General features: G+C 44.7%; 1 protein-coding gene across 1 annotated transcript in view; it reads left to right on the top strand.

Moving 5' to 3' along the window:
• RIN3 (Ras and Rab interactor 3) overlaps nt 1-23,446 on the top strand; it is a 768,425-nt gene that overhangs the window by 683,836 nt on the left and 61,143 nt on the right. The window contains exon 5 of the mRNA XM_050799033.1: nt 9,036-9,108. Coding sequence (XP_050654990.1) covers nt 9,036-9,108 — 73 coding nt within the window. The remainder of the gene's footprint in view (nt 1-9,035; nt 9,109-23,446) is intronic.

Raw genomic sequence — 23,446 nt, 5'->3', positions numbered from 1 at the left:
TATCTCCCAACAACAACAACAAAAATTAGCAGTGCATGGTTGTGCGTGCCTGTAGTCCCAGCTACTTGGGAGGCTTAGCTGGGAGGATTGCTTGAACCCAGGATGTTCAGGCTACAGTTAGCCATGATCGCACCACTGCATTCTAGTCTGGGTAACAGAGCAAGACCCTGTCTCAAAAAATAAGTAAATAAAGACAAGTAACCCAATCAAAAATGGGCAAAGGATCTGAGTAGACATTTTTGCCAAGAATATATGGAAACCAAGAAACACATGAACAGACTCTCAACAGCACTAATCATCAGACATGCAAATCAAAAAACCACCATGAGATACACTTCACACCCACTAGGGTGACTATCATAAAAAAGGATGGACAATAACAAGTGTTGACAAGGGTGTGGAGAAATTAGAATCCTCATACCTTGCTGGTGGGAATATAAAATGGTGCTGTCACTTTGGAAAACAGTATGACAGTTTCTTAAACATACAGAATTGCCATATGACTGAGCAATTCCACTTCTAGGTTTATACCCAAGAGAAGTAAAAACATATCCACACAAAAACTTGTACACAAATGTTCATAGCAGCATTGCTTGTAGTAGCCAAAATGTGGAAACTACCCAAATGTCCATCAACTGATGAGTGGAAAAATACAATGTGATATATCCATACAGTAGAATATTATTCAGCCATAAAGAAAAATATTCAATTAGAAATGGGCAAAACACATGAACAGACATTTCACCAAACAGGATACACAGATGGCAAACAATCACATGAAAGAATGTTCAACATCATTAATTATTTGAGAAACGCAAATTAAAACCACAATGAGATATCACTCTTCACCTATTGGAATGGTTAAAATAAAAAGTAGGAATAACACTAAAGGCTGGTGAGGATGGGAAGAAACTGAATCACCCCTGCATTCTTGGTGGGAATGTCAAATGGTGTGGCCTCTCTGGAAAGGAGTTTGGCGTTCCTTTGAAAACTAGAGGCTGGATATGGTAGCTCATGCCGGTAATTTCAACATTTTGGGAGAGCAAGGTGGGAGGATTGCTTAAGGCTAGGAGTTCCTCATCTCTACCAAAAATTTAAAAATTAGCTGGGTGTGGTGGTGCATGCCTGTGGTCCCAGGTACTTGGGAGGCTGAGGAACACTTGAGTATGGGAGGTTGAGTTTGCAGTGAGCCATGATGGCACCACTGCACTCCAGCCTTGGCAACAGAGTGAGACTCCTTCTTCAAAAATGATAGGAAATTACAGATGACCTTATCACATGACCCAGCAATTTCACTCTTGGGCATATATCCCAGAGAGATGAAAACACATTTTTCACACAGAAACTTGTACGTCAATGTTTACAGAAGTTTCGTGCATAGTAACTAAAAGCTGGAAACCATCCAAATGTCCTTCAGTGGATGAATGGCTAAACAAACCCATGGTATATCCATGCTACAGAATATTACTCAGCAATAAAAGGCTATGAACTATTGATTCACGGAACAACTTGGATGAACCACAAGGAAGTTACACTGAAAAAAGCCAGTCTCCAAAAGATATATACTTTGTGATTCAACTTATATGACATTCGTGAAATAATACGGTCATAGAGACAGGAACAGATTAGTTGTCAGGGCTAGTGATGGGGAGGGGCTAGATGTGGCTATGAAGGGATAGCACAAGGGAGCTCTATGGTGTTGAATGAACCAAATATGTTGATTGTGGTGACTGCGCGAAGCTACCTATGTAATAAAATTGCCAAATATTGTACAAACACACGCACACACAAATGAGTGCATATAAAACTGCTGACATCTGAATAGCGTCTGGGGATTGTGTCGAGGTCAGTTTCCAGGTTTTGACATTGTGCTCTAATTATTACCGATATTACCACTGGAGGGAACTGGGTGAAGGGTACACAGGACTTCCCTATTCATTTATTTGCAACTTCTTGTAAGTCTATAAGCATTCCAAAATAAACCATTTTATGAATACAGTTATTTATTTTATTAATGCAATTAAATATTTGAGAACTGGCAATGTACCAACCACCATGGTATATGCTGGGGGTTCTGTGCAAAACAAGATGCACACGCAGTCTCTGCTCATGACAGTTCATTTGCATTACTGAATGATATAACTGAATTTCTCTCTCTCTTTTTTAGCATTTTTTTTTTTTTTTTTTGAGACAGAGTCTCACTCTGTTGCCCAAGCTAGAGTGCAGTGGTACAATCTTGGCTCACTACAACCTCTGTCTCCTGGGTTCAAATGATCCTCCTGCCTCAGCATCTCAAATAGCTGGGATTACAGGCACCTGCCACAACGCTCAGCTAATTTTTGTATTTTTGGCAGAGACGGTGTTTCATCACATTGGCCAGGCTGGTCTCAAACTCCTGACCGCAAGTGATCCACTTGCCTCAGCCTCCTAAAGTGCTGGGATTACAGGCGTGAGCCACTGTGCCCAGTCTCTCTTTCTTAGCATTTTTAAAGTTGTTTATTAAATTATACAAAAAACTTGCATTTAAAAAATGTATTTTAATTTGGGGGTACAAGTGGGTTTTGGTTACATAAGCTCTTTAGTGATGATTTCTGAGATTTTGGTGCACCTATCACCTAAGCAGTGTACACTATACTCAACTTGTAGTCTTTTATCCCTCACCCCACACGCAGCTTTCCCATCCCACTCCCCAAAGTCCATTCTATCACTCTTATGCCTTTGCATCCTCATAGCTTAGCTCCCACTTGTAAGTAACAACATGTGACATACAGTTTTCCATTCCTGAAAAACTGAGCCTCTTTAAAAATAAAAACACCTGATCGCTTTCAGCTCTTCATGGATGTTCTGTTTTGTTGTTGAGATTGTGAGTGCCAGGGGCTGGGCTGGCATGCATGTACCCAGCATCTCTACCTGCCCCTGACCCAGCCTTTAGGGTGAGTCACCAGTGAAAGGTTTCCTTTCTTCTGAGCCAGGGCAGAGTCTGATTGTTGTCACCTGCTGTCACCTTGGAGCACACTGGGTTCTGTCTGGTGCCTGTTCTCACATCTCACCTCTTGAGAAGGTTTGAACAGGGTCTGGTATGTTTCCCCTGAGGCTTTTGCTGAGGGATATGGGAGAATGTACTCAGTGTGACAAGTCTTGGGAACTGCTGGAGCTGGCAATTTTGTTGGGAGGAGCAGGCTGGCTGGCTCCCTCCCCAGGGCAGAAGCAGGTGCTGGATGGCCTGAGGCTCTGTCAGAACTGTCTTGGCAGGTTCATGGGTGACATGGTCTCCTGGGCAGTAGGTGGCATGGGGGCTTGTCAGCTGTATTAGTAGGGTTTTGAGCTGCTACTGAAAGCAGCATGAGCTGAGAGGACACTGGAAACCACGGGTTTTAGAGAAAAATCTTAACTATGTCTCCGCTTACAAAAGTCGTATATGCTTATTATAAAAACTCGCAGGAAAACAATGCAGGAAGTGAAATTCAGTCTCTGTATGTGTGTGTGTGTGTGTGTGTGTGTGTGTGTGTGTGTGTGTATGTTTCTGGTTTTAATAACAGCTTTATTCAGATATGTTTATTTAATGTATCAGTATCTTTTTACTAGATAACAGCTTTATTCAGATGTGTTTATTTAATGTATTCAGTATCTTCCAAGATCAAGGCGCTGGTGCAGAAAAAAAATTTTTTAAGTATTAAATATCATACAATTAAGCAATTTAAGGCATACAATTCAATGGTTTTTAGTGTATCACAGAGTTGTGCAACCATCATCACAGTCAATTAAGAACATTTCATCACCTCAAAAAAGAAACCTTGTGTTGCGTAACAGCGTGAATGTACTCAATGCCACTGAACTGTACACTTAAAAATGATTAAAATGCTAAATTGTGTGTTATTTATAGTTTACCATTATAAAAAAGAAAGAAAGAATGAAACCCATACCCTTTAGCTAGCATCCCCCTATCTCCCCCAACCCCAGCCCTAAGCAACCACTAATATCCTTTCTGTCTCTGTTTATTTGGCCCACTCTGGATCTTAACACCTGAAGGCCCCTTTTGCCCAACTGTTCTTTACGAGTCCTCACTGTGTGGCAGGCATGGTGTTGGGCTCAGTGCAGGGGACAGGGAAAAGTGAGACCTGTTCCTGCCCTGGCTATAGTCCAAGAGCCCCTGCCTCTCACTCACAGTAAAACACACCGGTGGCATTTCCCTGATGGGCATTTTGGGCAGCACATCCTGTGTGTGGCTTTCCGATGGGAGAGGGTGGAATCCCTGGGAAACGAAGGCTTTGGGGTAGAAGGTGGATCTAGAACTGGACTCTGGAGGTGCAGGGATTCTCTGTGCGGGACAAAGAGCATGAGCAGAGGCAAGGAGTTGGGAGTGAGGACTGTAGAAATAGGAGAGAGGGAAGAAAAAGCCCAGCCAACAGACAGGATTACTGTTGAGGAGCAATAGGAAATGAGATCCAGTGGGTCTGCAAAACCCTTTCCCTATACCCCTGCCTCACACCACATTGCCTTGCATGTGTAAAATGACAGTTCAGTAATATCCCCATTGACTGAACACACGGGCACTGTTCCAAGCCACTCCCATGGCATAATTTATTTCATGCTCACAGTGATGTTTATTTGGTGGTGTAGTCGCTTCTTATGGCTGCCACTGCAAATTACACAAACTGGGAGCCGTAGAACAACAAACTCATTCTCTCACAGTTCTGGAGGCCAGAAATCGGAAATCAAGGTGTGGACAGGCTTGGTTCCTTCTGGAGACTCTAGAAGCATCTGTTTCATGCCTCCCTCCTGGATTCCAGTGGTTGCTGCCAATCTTTGGCATTCCTTGGCTGGCATTCCTTCCATCACTGCAATCTCCATCTCCAGCTTCCCATGGCATTCCCATCTCTGGGTCTGTGTCCCATGCCCTCACATGGCCTTGTTTTTTTTGGAGACAGAGCCTCGCTCTATCCTCCAGGCTGGAGTGCAGTGGCACAATCTCACCTCTGCCTCCCGGGTTCAAGCGATTCTCATGCCTCAGCCTCCCGAGGCACCCACTACCACTCCTGGCTAATTTTTTTATTTCTGGTAGAGACAGGTTTCACAGTGCTGGCCAGCCTGGTCTCAAACTCCTGACCTTAGGTGATCCACCTGCTTCGGCCTCCCAAAGTGCTTGGATTACATGCGTGAGCCATCGCACCCAGCCCATGTGGCCTTCTGACAAGAACACCAGCCATTGGATTTAGGGCCCACTCTAATGCAGTATGAGGTCAGCTTCGTTACATCTACAAAGACCCTATTTCCAAATAAGTTCACATTCACATGTATTAGAGATTCACATGTATTCACGTGTATCACATTCACATATCTTTTGCAGGAACACAAGTCAATCCTCAACAGGTGGGTACTTTACTACCCCTGTTGTGTTCGTCTGTTCTTGCATTGCTATAAAGAAAGAGATTGAGTAATTTATAAGAAAATAAGTTTAACTGGGTATAGTTCTGCAGGCTGTACAGGAAGCATGATGCTGGCATCTGCTCAGCTTCTGAGGAGGCCTCAGGAAACTTACAATCATGATGGAAGGCAAAGGGGGAACAAGGTGTCTCACATGGTGGGAGCAGAGCAAGGTGGGGGGCAGGTGCCACACACTCTTCAACAAGCAAATTTCATGAGAACTCTATCAGAGAACAGCACTAAGCGGGTGGTGCTAAACCATTCATGAAGGACCCACCCTCATGATCCCATCACCTCCCACCAGGTCCCACCTCCAACACTGGGGATCACAATTGCACATGAGATTTGGGTGGGAAAACAGATCCAAACCATATCACCTGTTTTATAGGTGAAGAAACTGAGGCACAGAAAGGAGAAGCAACAACCTCGGAACATGCTCACGTGCAGGTGGCATGGCCTGGGAACCCACACGCAAGACACCTGGCCAGTGCGGTACAGGACGGGACAGTCTAGAAGCTAAACCCACCACCCATCAGAACAAAGGATTGTTTGTCTTGTGCCAATTTGCACTCACCCGTGTTCTAGAAAGGTGTGAGGCTGTTTGTTGGGACTTCCTCAAGTCTGAGGTGTTCCTTTGGGGCCCTAGAGGGAAGGGCCATCAATCACATGGTAAGTGGTCCAAGACCCTGTCCATGATGTGGCCTTCACCCCTCTGGGGTATCTTTCCCAGGCAGACTTAGCAAACATTCATCAATCTCCCATGCACTGTGCTGGACACTAAGGGAGACTCAAAGATGGACCAAACCCTGCCCCAGCATGCAGGACCTCCCCGTGTGTGGCCTTGGTGTGAAGGATGCTGTTTACATAGTCAGGAATGGAAAGGTGGCAGAAGGGCCGGGGGCTGGGGCCAGGGGAGAGGTTTCATTGCAAAGAAACAAGCATGAGTCTTAAGCATTGCTTATGATTTTACAAATCCGGGGTTTTAACAGTAAAACAGTAATCGGGCCTCTGCATATAGCACCGTGTTGGGCCCTGGCTGCCAAAGCGAGTAAGCCCTAGTTCCTGTACTAACGGCTAACCTATTATCTAGTGGGCTAAGTACAAAGCCTTGTAGGGATGCTGTTTCAGGAAGGGAGTCCAGGGCTTTGTGTAAAGTACCAGGGGGCACAGAAGGGGGCGTGACTGACTTTATCTTCAAAGTTTATCTGTGTTCTGCAAAAATCAGGCCTTCCCTCAATGGGAAGGAAAGCTACTGATTGTTGAGTATGCCTGGTATGTAGGCTGGACTTTTTGTGTGCATTGCCACTAACACACTCCAGGCGTTCCTGAGGAAGGTCCTTCCTTCTGTTCCTGTCTTATATATGGAGCCTCTGTCTCCCCTCCCTGCTGCTGGAAGTCTTTTGGCCCCAGCCTCCCTTGGCCACGCCTGTGCTGCCCCTTGTGGAAGGAGTCGGCAGTGCACCACATGCGGGCACTGGGACGCCCGGGCCATCCTGTGAATTCCAACACCACCGGCCAGGGTCTCTCAGACTTAAGTCATTTGTAGGCATCCTCCAAATGCCTCCTGTACCACCATCTAGTTAATATTTTACTTAAATTCTCTTTTAAAATGTTGTCTCTGTCCCAGTGGGAAACTATGATCTCCTTGCCATAGACAAATACATATTTTTTTAATTATGTGAACCGTTAAGAACAGTGTTCGATATGCAGAAAGAAGGCAAATATAAAAATGAAGTTAATTAAACACAACACGTTGGTTTGTGTATCACTATAAGCATCTCACAGACCTCTAATGCTGTGGAGTGCTGTCCTGGGCTTTGAAAACAGGACCACAAACTGATGTCACCTATGTGCGTGTGGCTTTAGGGAAGAACTCCTTTCCCTTTACAGGTGGAAGGACAGAGGCACTGAGCGGGGAAAGGGCACACTTGAGGCCTCATCGTCCGTTCCAGGCTCAGAGCCAGACCTGGAAGCTGGGTCCTGCCTTCCTTCTCCATCACATGGAAACTAGAACCTCAGGAGACCAGGACCACAGTGGGACATGCACGTGTTTCTTGGCCCCTCTGGAGCCAGAGGGCACTCATGTGGGGGTCCCACGTGCAGGGAGCATGACCGTGGGTGTGGGGAGTGTGAGGATGAGTCAGGAATTGTGGGGCAGGTGCCTGCAGGGCACTGATGAACAGTGGGACCTCCAACAACCTGCTGAACCTCTCTGGTTCCTTCACCCTAGCTCTCCCAAGCAGGGCAGAGCGTGGTGCCGTGTTCTCCACTGGTCAGTCTGGCCCCAGCTGCAGGCACTGACGGCGGCGTCCTGGCACCCTGTCCCTCCAAGTAGCCCCATCCACCTTGGCATGGATTTTGAACAAATGCTTTGATCCCTCTTCCTTGTCAGAGCTGTAAAACATCAGGGTAGCCCTCGCCCTTGGGTGAGCTGTGCAGCCAATCAGGTTAGGTTCTGAGAGGCCCTGGAGATCTGGGTGACAGGCCAGTGGCCCCACTTCAGTGCCCCAGACCCATGTTCCTCCTGGAGGCTGAGGCAGAACTGGGCAACGCCCTTGTTCCTGGCCTCTCCTGGACCTCACAATTGCCAAGTTGTAAGACTGTTGCTTGGGATGACTGTGATCTATTAAATGTTTAATTCTGCATTTACAGTCTAGAACCTTCTCTGTTATTTTGTCCAAAATGATGAGTGTATATTAACACCAGCTATCCTAATAGTGATATGGTTTGGCTGTGTCCTCACCCAAATCTCATCTTGAATTATAGCTCCCATAATTCCCACGTGTTGTGGGAGGGACCTGGTGGGAGATCATTGAGTTACAGAGGCAGTTTCCCCCATACTGTTCTCCTGATAGTGAATAAGGCTCCCGAGATGTGATGGCTTTGTAAGGGGAAACCCCTTTTGCTTGGCTGTCATTCTCTGTGTGCCACCATGAAGACCTGCCTTTTGCCTTCCACCGTAAGTATGAGGCCTCACCAGCCACATGGAACTGTGAGTCCATTAAACCTCTTTTTTTAAGTAAATTATCCAGTCTCCGGTGTGTCTTTTTTTTTTTTTTTTTTTTTTTTTCTAATTGAGACAGAGTCTCACTCTGTTGTCCAGGCTGGAATGCTGTGGTACGGTCTTGGCTCTCTGCAGCCTCCGCCTCCCAGGTTCAAATGATTCTCCTGCCTCAGCCTCCCAAGTAGCTGGGATTATAGGCAACACGTCTGGCTAATTTTTTGTATTTTTAGTAGAGACAGGTTTCACCCTGTTGGCCAGGCTGGTCTTGAACTCCTGATCTTGTGATTCGCCCACCTCGGCCTCCCAAAGTGCTGGGATTACACACGTGAGCCACTGCGCCTGGCCCGGGTATGTCTTTATCAGCAGCGTGAAAATGGACTAATTACAAATAGGTAATCCTCTGAAATCTCAGTGGATTGACAAGGAAGTCCCTTTCTCACTTAAGGTCCTGTTGACAGCTGATGTGTATGGAGCCGCATGCAGCCCAGCATGGGACCCAGAATGAGTGTGGCAGACATGCCCCCCCACCCAGTCCCTGCCGCCTCCTTCCCCCCTTTTCCTTGGCGGGATACTTACCTCACCCAGGGCCCTTCTTCTCTCTCCCCAGTTTTGTACCTGGAAGGCTCAGCTCTTGTGTTTGAGGACATCTTCAGACTGATTGCGTTCTACTGTGTCAGTAGGTGAGTAGACCCGGCCCTGCAGGAGGTTGTCTGGTTGCAGCAAACATCCCATGCAACCCTGGATGGGTACAGGGAACTTCACAAGGAAGCCCCAGAGAGAGGGGTGCGGCTCAGAGGATGCAGAGAGAGGGCACAGGCCCCTCTGGGAACCACAGGGGACTTGTTGGCTCTGAGGCTTTCTCACACTATCTGATAAGAACCCCTCCCTTCCACACCTGCCCCTCTGGCTCACTGCCTGTCTCCCGGCTTCCTGTGTTATCAGCTTCAAGGACAGCCTGGAGTCCTGCGTGTACCAGGCCTCCCATTGCAGGGGTTCTAGAAGGAACTTCCTGTAGGGGCAGCAACAGGGGCTGATCCCCCTTTATGGGAGGTAGCTTGTGATTACGGAGCGGGTGTCTGCTGACCACCCTGAGAACTGCCTGTTTATTCAAAACTGGTTTTGGGTCAGTAAGAATTTGAAAATACACTTTGGTGCCATAAGCCAATGACTTAAGCTGCAGGACCTTGACCAGGGCTGGCTAGAAACAGGGTGGGATGTGTTGGGGTCCAGCAGTGGGCTCCAGGCCCACAACTCCCTGCTGCCTCTGAAGAAAACCATGCCGAACCCGGAGCATCCCTCCCCACCTACCACGACCCTCCTGAGTCCAGATGGGCAGGAAGAGTGAGGCTGATAATGTCACCGGTGGAGGATGTCCGGGTTTTTGGCGTCTTGAACAAAGAATTGGACAAAACACACAAAGCAAGGAAGGAATGAAGGGGTTTCTTGAAAATGAAAGTACACTCCAGAGTGTGGGAGCGGGCCCAAGCATAGGGCCTCAAGGGCACCGTTGTAGAATTTTGGGAATATTAAATACCCTCTAGAGGATTCCACTGGTTACTTGGGGTGTGCCCTATGCAAATGAAGAGGATGAAGTAAAGTTACAAAGTCTTTTACTTGGCCTACGCCCTATGGAGAGGACATTTCCTCTACAGCTGAAGTGTGAATCGGCCTTATGTTCCCTGCCTCCAGCCCCTATTTTCCTGCCTCATCTCTTCCCTGAGAGGTGATCTCCATAAATCTTTATGGGAGGCAGAGAGACCAATGGTCTTCTTTTTTCTTTAACTGCTTCATGCTGGCTTGGGGCGTGGTCCCTGCCTATTGGGGATCAAGGAGCTCTCACCCTGCTCTGTATAGTGGAGGCAGGGTAGCTTCTGGACGGCCAGGGGTAGTGTCTTCACCTGCAACTGGCTGGAACCTTTGTTGCATGTTTATCTGAAGCTTGATGGTCTCTATGCGAGAGGAAATGAATTTGGTTAAAAGATTTAATGGGAACTTCAGGGGGTGGATACCTATGTTGTCAAGAATGTTTGTTATAGAGATTTGCAGGAGAAAAAAATAAAACCTGGTCTGTTCTAGAATCTATGTGTTTCCTTAAAGTCTTAGCAAAAGCGACACCACTTTGGTTTGGTTTGGTTTGTTGGGGCCTAGTGCATGAGCTTAGTCCAAAACAATGGCCTCCCAGAATTTTGTTTAACAAATTCCTGGCCAGGCATGGTGGCCCACATCTGTAATCCCAGCACCTTGGGAGGCTGAGGCTGGTGTATCACTTGAGGTCGGGAGTTCGAGACCAGCCTGGCCAACATGGTGAAACCCCACCTCTACTAAAAACACCAAAAATTAGCCGGGCGTAGTGGCGGGTGCCTGTAATCCCAGCTACTCAGAAGGCTGAAACAGGAGAATTGCTTGAACCTGAGAGGCGGAGGTTGCAGTGAACTAAGATTGTACCATTGCACCCCAGCCTGGGCAACAAGAGCAAAACTCCATCTCAAAAATAAATAAATACATAAATAAATAAACAAATAAATAAATTTAAAAATTCCCCCTTCTTGGTCACGGTCTCACTTAGGTGAGAACCTAAGTGAGAACGTGACCAAAATTTAGGGCCTTAGTGCCACTCTCTGTTACCCTCATTTTGGGTTTCTGGTCTTACTTAGCCCAGCATTCATAGGTTATGGTGTCCTCATGGTCGCATATTTCTTTCAGCTCCTGTCATTCCAGCTGGAGAGAGACCATGTGACATTCTAGAGATGGCTGCATGCAAGCATTTAAAACCTTTGAGAGAATACAGCCCAACAGGAAGACTATTACTATGACTATTGGGAGGATAATAGTAAGAAATTGGAGTATGCTCCTTGCCCAAGGTCCCCACAAGCCAAACCTCCTAAAATCAAAGAGACCAAAGAATGACTTAACTAAGCAGTTTCTTTGTTAATCCGCTAGCACTGAATTCCTATAATCTTCATTTGATGTATTTCTCCGTAGGCCACATGTGCCAGCAGCTGCACAGATACGTCTTTGTTCAGCCAATTCTATCATAACTTTCACAAGAAAATTTAAAGTCTGTTGTGTAACTGTAGCCTTTACAGTAGAATTTGCTGTAGAGCCTATCATGAGGGATATATTGCTAATCATTGCTTCTTTTACTTTAAACCACTATTATTATATTGCTAATCATTGCTTCTTTTACTTCTTTTACTTTAAACCATGGAAAAAGGACCTAATAAATGATGCCCTTCTAGAAGAGTGAAGGCCTCCTGGCAATGTTATCTTTAACCCATGATGTGGGTTAAGACAAATGAACCAATGTTTTGTTTCTGACTGATTATGAGGCGACCATAATGAGGTACCATCAAAGTTTTTTTAAACCTACATTGGGCCTTTGTCCTTTATCCATCAAAGTATAAAGTTCTCCATGTATAAGGCTGGCTGCAAACTCCTTCGTGAATAAAAGTACACCCCGTAAGTGCACAAAACTGACCCCTTTTCCACTTCTATTATTCATAGAGGCATAAGCAAGGGAAAATGTTCAAAGATAAGAGTTTCATGATAGTGGAGGCCTTAATCTGTGAACTTGGGGAAAGCTGTTCACATCAAGGATGCCATCCTCTTCTGGGGAGAAACCTCCCTGCTTAGCCTTACCCCAAGGGTTCCAATGGGTATATAGTTCCAAGAGTATGGAGGGACCCTTCACAGTTTTGAGATTATGAACCCAAAGTTCCAGGTCCTGAAGTTTTGTTGCGTGTGGATGGCAAGGACAGTCTTTCTCTGATGTTCTCAGAAGATCTAAACTATAAAAAGCTTTTTTACCTGGTGAAAATACACTATAGGCTAGGCGCAGTGGCTCAAGCCTGTAATCCCAGCATTTTGGGAGGCCGAGACGGGCGGATCACGAGGTCAGGAGATCAAGACCATCCTGGCTAACCCAGTGAAACCCCGTCTCTACTAAAAAATATAAAAAGCTAGCCAGGCGAGGTGGCGGGCGCCTGTAGTCCCAGCTACTCGGGGGGCTGAGGCAGGAGAATGGCGTAAACCCGGGAGGCGGAGCTTGCAGTGAGCTGAGATCCGGCCACTGCACTCCAGCCTGGGCGACAGAGTGAGACTCCGTCTCAAAAAAAAAAAAAAGAAAATACACTATAGCATAATAATCTACTGTTATAACATCAGTCCTCTTGCATGGGAAAGCTTTTATACAACCAGATACATGCATTGAAAATAACAATTGAATGAAATCCCTTTGTAAAATGTTTAAGTGGCCTACCAGGTGACCAATTTAACCTGAGGCTTTAATTGTTTTCCCAGGAATATGGGATCAAACATTGGTTATAAACTATGTTAGTAATTTGTAAGTCACTACCTCAATGTGTTCAATTTGGATCATTTTATCTTTTCCATGTTGGGTCATGGAATGCAGAACTCTTAATAATAAAAGCTTTAAGGATTCTGGAAGGACAAGGTGGCCATCCTGGTTCTCCATGAGGCCATGCTTAATTAACATTAGACTTATATTATCTTGGATACTAGTTGTTTTTCCAAATTAGGTACATAGCATGGACAAGAAAAAATTTTTTGTGGTTTATAATAACTTAGCATAATAATCATAATTATAATTGATAGCATATACTTAGACATTAGCATTTTAGAAATCCCATACAATTTTATAACACATATTAGTATTATTCACAAAAATATAACCTAAAGAAGACTGAACATCATTTTTGCAATCCCATGTACTTAAACATGTCAAATAATCCTGTTTACTTCCTTTCTGGATGTTTTCAGGGGCCCTCTGATCTATCCAAAAAATCAGGCATTAGGAAAGACAATTTTGAAACTGAAGTTTGATTTTGAAATTCCAGAGCACCATAAATTATTTATTTTGCCAAAATGACTCAGAAATTTAAAAAAAAAAAAACCTTTTATAACCTTTTGCAAAACAAAAACGCGCGCACACACACACATTCTACTGTTCTTACTGTTCTTATACACCTTGCATGTAAAACTGTGTCTAGTAGTTTTTTTTTTTTTTTTTGAGACGAAGTCTCGCTCTGTCGCCCAGGCTGAAGTGCAGTGGCGAGATCTTGGCTCACTGCAAGCTCCGCCTCCCGGGTTCACACCATTCTCCTGTCTCAGCCTCCCGAGCAGCTGGGACTACAGGCGCCTGCCACCACGCCCAGCTAATTTTTTGTATTTTTAGTAGAGATGGGGTTTCACCCTGTTAGCCAGGATGGTCTCAATCTCCTGACCTCGTGATCTGCCCGCCTCAGCCTCCCAAAGTGCTGGGATTACAAGCATGAGCCACCAAGCCTGGCCTCTAGTAGTCTTAATTGCATGTTATAATGGTGAATTTTAAAGTAAAACTTGGTAAGTTATGTTCTCATAAGGTTTGACTATTTCCAGCATAGCTAGAAGCGTGGCCAACTCCACATGTCCCCAGGCCTTACCTAGCTGGAAAGCAGGCAAGTTAAACAATTTTCAAAAGCCAGAGAAGCAGCTTATGACCTTCAAGCATTTAGCAAACCCAATATTTGAACATAATTTGGGCCACTTGTTTACATTTTGAAGACATTTGTATTTTACCGATAGTCTTTAAAACTGTCTTTATTTCCCAAAGATTACTCAAGTCACATGAACTAAATAAAAGGCATTACATTTTTCACTTTTCCGACAAAATATTTGACTTAAGCTTTTATTATTAAACCGATTAATTTAAAACTTTACAGGGGAGATAAACCGTGAATTTTCCTTTATAATTAACCAGTTTGCACAGAGAGAGAGAAGCCAGAGACTGACTAGTAAGAAACTCTTACCCTTTTGCTGGCATGCCAGGTTTCTGGGTTCTCTCTCCCTGAGTGGTCCTAGCGACCCTGGTTAACCATATGCAAACAAACACATGGCCATGAATTAAGAATATTCACAAATAGTTTACAAATTTTGGAGACATTAGGCAGAGAGAGAGAAATATGACTTAAATTCTATTTACGATAGTATACTCAAGACACTTAAATTATCAGGAAGCCTAAAATCCAAAAAGTTAGTTTAAAGATAGAAAGCTGATGTGCTCCATTAATTCCTGTGGGCCCGACAAAGGTAGCTTTGGAATTCCAGATAAATGGAATGAATGATAACTATTCACAGAACCAAATAAAAGCCTTCCACTAGGAACTAAAAAAAAAAAAAAATCATAGTTTTATACATATGGATGCACAAGCAAAGCCAGAGGAGAATAAACAGCAAGTGAATGAAAACTAGAAGCCAAAAATAAATAAACAGAAAACCAGCTGTAAATTTTCCTACTCAATTTACCCTGGAGGCTACAGTGTTACCTAGGACCCCCCAAAAACCCACATAATGAATATTTTAATCCTGACACATAATTCAGTATCCTTAAGTTCACCAATATTTTCATACAGCCTGCACAATTAAGAAATTCACTTTAGACACATGGCCAATAAGTACTACAGCACTATCCATGCAAAACAGTAAACATAGTGTGAAGCAACACAAGCATGTATGTGAGATTTGGCTTTGTACTAAATCCAGCTTCATGCTTAACTGTATTAAAAAAATAATTGCCAGGCCGGGCACGGTTGCTCATGCCTGTAATCCTAGCACTTTGGGAGACCAAGGCAGGTGGATCATGAGGTCAGGAGATTGAGACCATGCTGGTTAACATGGTGAAACCCCATCTCTACTAAAAATACAAAAATTAACTGGGTGTGGTGGCACATGCATATAGTCCCAGCTACTCAGGAGGTTGAGGCAGGAGAATGGCATGAACCCGGGAAGCGGAGCTTGCAGTGAGCCGAGATCATGCCACTGCACTCCAGCCTGGGCGACAGAGCGAGACTCCATCTCAAAAAAAAAGAATTGCCAAACTTCCAATGCATTTTTTACAATACTTCTTGTTTTACTGTTGATGAAAAGAGTCAAACTCTGTAAAATATTTTAAGAGATTTATTCTGAGCCAAATATGAGTAACCATGGCCCATGACCCAGCCCTCAGGAGGTCCTGAGAACATGTGCCCAAGGTGCTTGGGGTGCAGCTTGGTTTTACAGATTTTAGGGAGGCATGAGGCATCAATCAAATACGATTAAGGAATACATGAATACGTTGGTTTGTTTCAGAAAGGCAGGACAACTTGAAACCTGTGGGGATGGGGAGCAGTGTTCCAGGCTATAGGTAAATTTAAACATTTTCTGGTTGACAATTGATTTTATTTCTAAGGACCTGGGATCAATAGAAAGGAAATGTTCATAAAAGATTGTGAAAAACCAAGGTTCTTTCGAAGTCTCATAGTGGCTGCCCTTAGAAACAATAGATGACAAATGTTTCCTATTCAGACCCTTTAGAAGGTGCTAGACTCTGCCAGTTTTGGTAGACAACATATAACAGTAAGTGTACATACAAATAAACACATCTAGATGTGTATACACGCACATAAATGAAAATCCAGTAGCTTGGAACCTTAGCCAAGAGATAGCAATACAAACTTACTGGTTTTACTTTGCTCCAATAGATAAGCCAATGAAGGCTGTGAACCAAAATTTTGGGTAAAGCGGTCTCTATGGCAGTTTGCTTTTTAAAGGCCAGACCTCCCCAGACTCCAAAGAGTGCTGGAGCCAAACAGCACCAAAGGAGGGCTTTAGTACTAGACCTCAGAACCTCTGCCAAGAGCATCCCCTTTGAGGAGGTTGAGGTCTGCAGGATCCCCCAGAGCATCCTCCTGTGGGCTCCAATCTTAGAGTGTCAGACGTCTCTGACCTTAGGTGGGCACTGGTACCACTCTACATGTGTTCCCTCCAGAGCCTGCTATGAGCTTTCCTTTGGTACCTGGGTGTAATCCCTGACTTTTAGCATCCTTATAATTTGATAAGGCCACGCCTTCCCATGCTTCCTGTTCTGTTAGAAACAAATTTTTGGTGCCGCAAAGTGAACCCAGCACTCAGGCAAAAGTTTTCTCAGCAAGGCAATTTACTTCTGTAGAAAGGCACTTCTTGCATGCAAGGCAGAGGCAAGGGGGAGCGTACAAAACAAAGGAGAACAGGAGTTTCTTTTCCCTAACGCAGACCCTGTTCCTGTGTCTTCCCCCTGTGGGCTGGGGTCGGACCGCACAATCTAGGCTAATTCCGATTGGGTACTGTTGACATCATCAAAGGAGGCGAGGTGGGCCTTTGACAGGAAGGACAGGTACATCTTGGGGTGCATCTTGGGGTGTTTGGGCACAGCAGAGAGAGGGAGGGCTGATAGATGAATGGGTACGATTACCTTTTAGAATAGAACAAAGAACCAGGAACAGAAACTCTTTGAAGAGGAACTATTAGTTCTTAACAACAATTTCCTCCTCTTGAATTTATACATTTCCCTCTTTAAACTTATCTAACATGGCTTGGATTTGTTGATCTTTCAAGGGAAATAATTTATTACTATAGGATTTGGAAGAACTAGAGAAGGTTCGGTTAATAGCTGTCTCTGTAAGTCTTTGGACTAGCCCACGAATGCAGGGTATGATGCAGCATCCAACAACCATAAGCACAGCTATTGCGATTGCGAGAGAGGTAACAATAGAGGCCATGAGTCCTTTCCATTTACCAAACCAAGTTCCTAACCATCCTGTGAAAGGGTCACTTATCCCAGAATTTGTGGCTAATTCATCTGATAAGGAGGTAAGACCTTGTAAAGCTTTTGTAATTGTTCCATCAGGGGCTGTATTGTTGGGAATGTAGGTGCAGCATTGGGTTCCTATCATAACACAAACTCCACCTTTTTCTGCTAACATCATATCTAAGACCATCCTGTTTTCCCAAGCCATTTGGCTAGTAGGCCCTAATTGTTCAGCTATTCCTTTGATAGCATCCCTAGTGTAATTAATAAATCGCTGCTGGTTATAATAGATGTAATTTATCCAAGCTACATTTTTATTAATAGCTACCACTGGAAGTAATGATTCAAATCCTGCAGCTATTGGGTTTCGGGCTTTGAATCTATCAGGTACCCCCCGTGGGACTCCAATTGCATCTATATAGACACGAGAGTCAAAAGATCCCTGAGGGGCCCCTCTTGTTTTACGGTGTTGTGGTTTCTCTTTTTCTCGTTGTTGAAATGCCAGGGTGAAAGGGATGGCCAATTGAATTAGAGCACAAGTGCCACCCCAGTTACTTGGCAGGGTGGCCAGTAGGGGTCCACCACAATACCACCATACATCAGCTCGGGGATGAATAAGGGGAGACTGATTGGTAAGCTCTTGGAAAGACTTAACCTCACTGCATCCCTTTAGGTCCCCAAGAAACTCCAAATTTTTTCCCCGTCGTGAGAGACAGGAAGTAAAATTGGCATCTGGAGATGGAGGCTGGATCGCCCTCGGGAGCTGACCCTCACTGTGTGGAATTTCAGGGAATAGCACAGACAGAACTCGACAGAATTCGCTATCCCAGGCTGTGGGGTGTTGGAAAAGAGCCACCATGCAGCCCATGCCTGGTTTGTCGGAAGACCATCCAACTGGAAAGGGGACAACTTGGGCCTCTGGCCTGCCTTGCGCACAAGCATAACAGTCGCTTTTGTTTAGAGTGCGAACGGAATATTCAATCCATTCCATCCAGGCATTTGCATCTTTGTATCCTCTTTCAATTGTCAGTGTTTGTTTTAAATTTTTCACCTCTACAATAGCTACTTTGGTTTTGTCATTAGGTGGAGAAGAGACAGTGGTCTGGTCAGCAGGTATAGGAGAGTATAGAAGTGGAGATGTGGGGGACGGAGATGTAATGAGGTGCAACTCGAAGAATCCTATGGGGTCTTTCCCTGTTACATCTGCTCCCATCCCATAGAAGCGGTTTAGGGTGGGGGAGGAATCTTGGAGAGTTGGGATGGTGATGGAAATTTGCACCGGGTTACATTGGTTATATTGACAATTGGGAGGGGCACTTCCTTTAGTAAAATGGATATAGGGCCTTAGAACCGCTAGCGGGAAATCTGTTGAGGGGACCCAATCTTGGCGTTGAGTGACCCAAATGACTTCGTCCCAAGTTGGACAAAACGGAAACCTAGACAAGCTAGAAGCATCTGCTTTAGAGGGGCAGAGATATTTCTCCGCTGCTGTAAGCCGTCTCTGGCTTTGGAGATCCCCACAAGGTATAACTAAACAAGCATCAAAGGTAATCGTCTGGGGTGAGTCTGATCTAGTTACATTAATGATGAGGTGGCTAGCTAGAGAACAAGGAAAGAAGAAGGAGTAACAGAATAGATGAAAGAGAATTAAACTTTCCTTGGCTTTAGTTTGGTAGGATTTTCCCCTGGAACCATGGCCCATGGCCCTGGAGAGGGCGACGCTTTCTTGACTCGGCTGTGATGGGTCCATTCTTTCTCGGCGGTTCGCACTGCAGTTTCAGTTGTTAGGAGCACTAGATATGGTCTCTCCCAGGACAGTTCAAGTTGCTCTTCTTCCCAGCTCTTATGGAGGACGTAGTCTCCGGGCCGGTGCTGATCAACTGGAAACTCAAGAGGCGGGGTTTGCGCTAAGAGACCTTTAGTCCTGAGGGAAGATAAAGTAGAAGATAGACCAAGTATGGAATTCCTATGGAATTGATCTTTGGTCTCAAAAGTGGGAATGTCACTAGTGGAACTTAAGTATGGTAACCCACAGAGCATTTCATAAGGGGATAGGCCAATGTCTGTCCGAGGGGCAGTTCGGATCCTGAGTAGAACGACGGAGAGACACTTAGTCCAGGGTAATGGAGTTTCTAAAATTAACTTAGATGATTTTTTAGAGTCTGATTCATCCTTTCTACTCTTCCTGATGAGGATGGATGCCAGGGGGCATGATACTGCCATTTGATTCCTAAAGCCTGAGTAAGCGCTTTAATGATATTTGCAGTAAAGTGAGTCCCATTGTCTGAGTCCATGTTTTCTACTGGCCTGAACTGAGGTATTATGTTCTCTAGTAATATTTTAACCACATTATTAGCTGTTGCACTGGGGAGGGGAATGGCTTCAACCCAATGAGTGAGGTGGTCTAATATTACTGTTAGGTATTTAAGGCAACCTAGTGGGGGCATTTCAGTATAGTCAACTTGAATGCTTTGAAATGGCCTTAATCCTGAGCTTCTGCCCCCAAAAAGTTGTTTCCTTGGGGCTGGTTTGTTTGTTTTCTTACATGTTAGGCAGCTGGCCACAACTTGTTTTGCGAAGGTGTAAATTGCATCCATAGACTCTGAGAACTGCATCACACATAGCTTGAGGTCCCCAGTGAGTCCCTTGGTGTAGTTGGGACAGGATTTCTCTCATAAGTGGTTTGGAAAGCATTTCGCTTGGCTCTGGAAAAACCCACTTCCCTTCTGAGTTTTCCTTAGCCCCTAGTTTCTCTAACTTCTCCTTTTCGGTGAGAAGAAAGATAAGGATTGCAACTGGGGGAGAGAGACAGGGAGTCAGGTGGAAGATAGGTGCTTTTTGAGAGATGGCAGATTGTTTTGAATTTGATCCACAAGGTTATTCCCTTGGCTTTCAAAGGCAGAACTTTTCAGTGCCCTGGGACATGCACAGTAGCTATTTCTTCTGGTCATTGTAAGCTCTTTAAAACTTGAGTGATTAACTATTTGTGGACAAAGTCCTGACCTTTGCTGTTAATAGTCCAAATTTTTCCAAAGGTGTGCACTACCCCAAAGGCATACTTGGAGTCGGTATAGATGGTACCTTCTTGCTTTTGTAAATATTTTAGAGCCCGATTAACATGAACAATTCACAAGTCCGAGCAGACCAATTATTTGGCAGTCTTCCAGATTCTATTTCAGCAAGAACTTCTCCATCTATGACAGACTATCCATTCTGTCTTTTTCCTTCAACCACCCGGGACGCGCCATCTATAAAAAGATGACGTCCTGTTTTAAAAGATTTCTCTTAAATCAGGTCTAACCTTAGAATGGTAATCAATGAGATCTAGGCAGCCATGTTCAGGATCTTTGTGGTTCGGATTCCCAGTTAGGAAAGCAGCAGGGTTAAAGGCACTGTCAGTGGTGACAGTGAGGTCATCTTTTTCTAATAGAATGGCTTCATATTTTAGAATTCTTAAGTCAGTAAGCCATCTACCCGCCTTTTGGTTTAATATTGTTGTAACTTGATGAGGTGTGCTAACAATTAATTTACCCCCAAAGGTTAGCTTTTTACTTTCCTCAGTCAACAAAGCAGTGGCTGCTATAGATTGAATACATCCGGGCCATCCACAGGTTACTGGGTCTAGAATTTTTGATAAAAAGGCCACGGGCTGCAGGTGGCCCCCATGTTCTTGGGTGAGCATCCCTAAAGCTAATCCCTGATTTACACTGACAAAGAGTTGAAATGGTTGTTCGAGGGAAGGCAAAGTTAAAACAGGGGCAGTTTTGAGTAAGTGTTTTAATGCTTTAAAATCATTGACTTCCTCTGGGGCCCAAATGAGGGTCAGGTTTTTCTTGGGTAAGCTTGGAGTACAGAGACTTGACTTTTAGAGCATAGGAATCAATCCGCAAGTGGCAATATCCAACTAGCCCTAAACATTTTCTAAGCTCTTGTTTTGTACTAGGCAGGGGTGAGGACACAATTCCTTTGACTCTTTCAGGTCTTATTTTTCTCCTGCCCACACTTATCAGGTGCCCTAAATACTTGACTTCTGACTCCACAAATCGGAGCTTCCCCTTTGATACCCGTAATCCCTTCCCTTGCAGGTGATTGAGGAGACTGATGGAGAAATCAGATACTTGTTCCATGACTTTCCCAGACACAAGTATGTCATCTGTATATTGGAGCATGCATATAGACTCTGGACAGATATTTTCCCTAAAACTTGTTCAAGAATTTGGCCAAACAGGTTAGGAGAGCCTGTAAATCCTCGGGGCAGGACCATCCAGCAGTATTGTTGTTTCTGCCCTGAATGAGGATCTTCCCATTCAAAAGCGAATATGTCTCGACTGTCTTCAGCTAAGGGACATGCCCAAAAGGCATCCTTTAAATCTATTACTGTACACCAGGTCACATGGAATCTTGCTGAGGATAGTGTATGGATTGGGGGCAACAAGGTGAGTGGTTTGGACTATTTGGTTAATGGCCCGGAGGTCTTGTACTAGTGAATATGATCCATCAGATTTCTTTACAGATACTATAGGGGTATTATATGGAGACATACAGGGTTCAAATAACTTACCCTAAATAAGAGCTTCAGTCACAGTTTTCAAGCCTATCCTACCTTCTAGAAGAATTGGATGTTGCCTTCTCCTTACTATTTCCCCAGGAGTTTTCAACTTCATATGAATGGGGGGAGATTCATAGTTTCCCTCTGTTCCCTTCTTTTGACCACACATTGGGATGAATGTAACTTTCTTCTGCGACGGTGAGCAGGTTTAATGAAGTGACAAATCCTTCAGGGCAGGCATGCAAGCCTGTGTCTAGTTTTAACACTGGTCTCTTTCTAACAGGTTTGTTCCTGCTTCAGGGATTAGCAGGAATTTAATACTAGCTGATCGATTTTTGTGTTTAACTTCTGTTTCTTCTAAAACTTTGGCTTTAAATCCTTCCCCTTTTGTCCCTGAGACAAGAAGTTCCTCTAATATAAAATTAGAGGGCTGATAGCAAACAGAGGAGCTAGCAGCCCCTGAATCTATTAGAAAAGTAATAAGCTCATGTTTGTGTCCTACCCCTAAATTTATCAAGGGCTCTTATTGGGACTCAAGATAGAAAAGACAGAGCCCCTAACTTCCCTATTCCTCTTCAAATGCCATGAGCAGAACAATTTCTTTTTCCTTCCCCCACTCGGGGCATTCTCTTTTGAAGTGGCCTTCTTTTCCACATAAAGCACCTATCCTGTCCTCCCTCTCCCTCTGTCCTAGGATTCTTTGACCTTCCTCCCCGATACTCTTTAGAGGGCCTGGTAGCTGAGGGTCTGGGTCCCATAGTTGGAGGCTTGGGTCTGTTGGAAGGTGGATAGCATAAGTTTCGCTTTTTGTTTTTGCTTTTCTTCATCTCTCCTCACATATACTTTTTGGGCTTCTCCTAGGGATTCCTCTGTGGACTGGTTTTTCGTTTTCTAGTTTCTGCAACGTCTTCGCTATGTCTGGCCAGCTATTTGTGACAAAATGTAGCTTTAATATTCCTTATCCAAGAGGGTCTTCTGGATCTAAATCTGCATATTTCCTTATCTGTTCCCTTAGCCTTTCTAGAAATTTCATGGGCCCTTCATCTTTTTCCTGTTGTATGTCAAATGTTCGGGAAAGATTCTGAGCCTGGGGCACTGACTCCTGAATTCCTTTAATTATCATTTCCCTAAGATCTTGCATATTTTCCCAGTGGACTGCGTTATTTTCCCATTGAGGATCTTGGGCTGGGAATTTCTGGTCTGCTGCAGGAACATTTTGGCCAGGAGAATATTCACATTCCCAAATTGTCATAGCAGCCCTGCAAATCATCCCCCTTTCTTCCCCTGAGAAGAGGACACCCAGGATGGACATTAATTTGGCCCAGGTATATAACTGGGGGCCTAGGAATTGATCTGCTACCCCGTATGGGTCATCTAGCAGTGGCTTAAGTTCTTTCTTTAAACCTTGAACCTCTGAACTAGTCAAAGGAGCATTTACAAAGCCAACAGCTCCTCCTCCCTGGGGCGCCTCTCTCAAAGGGAAGTGAGTCGGAGCTGATTCCTTAGAGGTAGAGGGGAAAGGAGGATTTTGAATATCCTTCTTACATGGTAGTCCCTTTAGGGAAGGATACTTAGGCTCACAAGGAACAGACTCGTGGGGTGGCGGTAATTCCCAAGAGTCAGAGTATAAGGGGGAGGAATAATAGGAGTAGCAGAAGGATCTGGGACCGAGTCCAGGGTGGCAGCAGCTGCCTGTGAAGGGGGCAGGTCAAGTGGGGGGGGAATTAAATGGGGAAAGGCGGTTTAGAGGGTTCCAGGCATTGGGATCCCTCAGCCTAGGGGTTGGTTTTACTATGCCTACTTTGGGGAGTGCGAAATCTGATCCTTCCCCTGCATTCTTTAGGGGAAAGAGGAGAACAGGTTGTTT

Source organism: Macaca thibetana, chromosome 7, assembly GCF_024542745.1.
Source record: "Macaca thibetana thibetana isolate TM-01 chromosome 7, ASM2454274v1, whole genome shotgun sequence".
Classification (NCBI taxonomy): Eukaryota; Metazoa; Chordata; class Mammalia; order Primates; family Cercopithecidae; genus Macaca; species Macaca thibetana.
The sequence above is the reverse complement of the archived record's forward strand: the minus strand, read 5'-3'. Positions and strand labels throughout refer to the sequence as shown.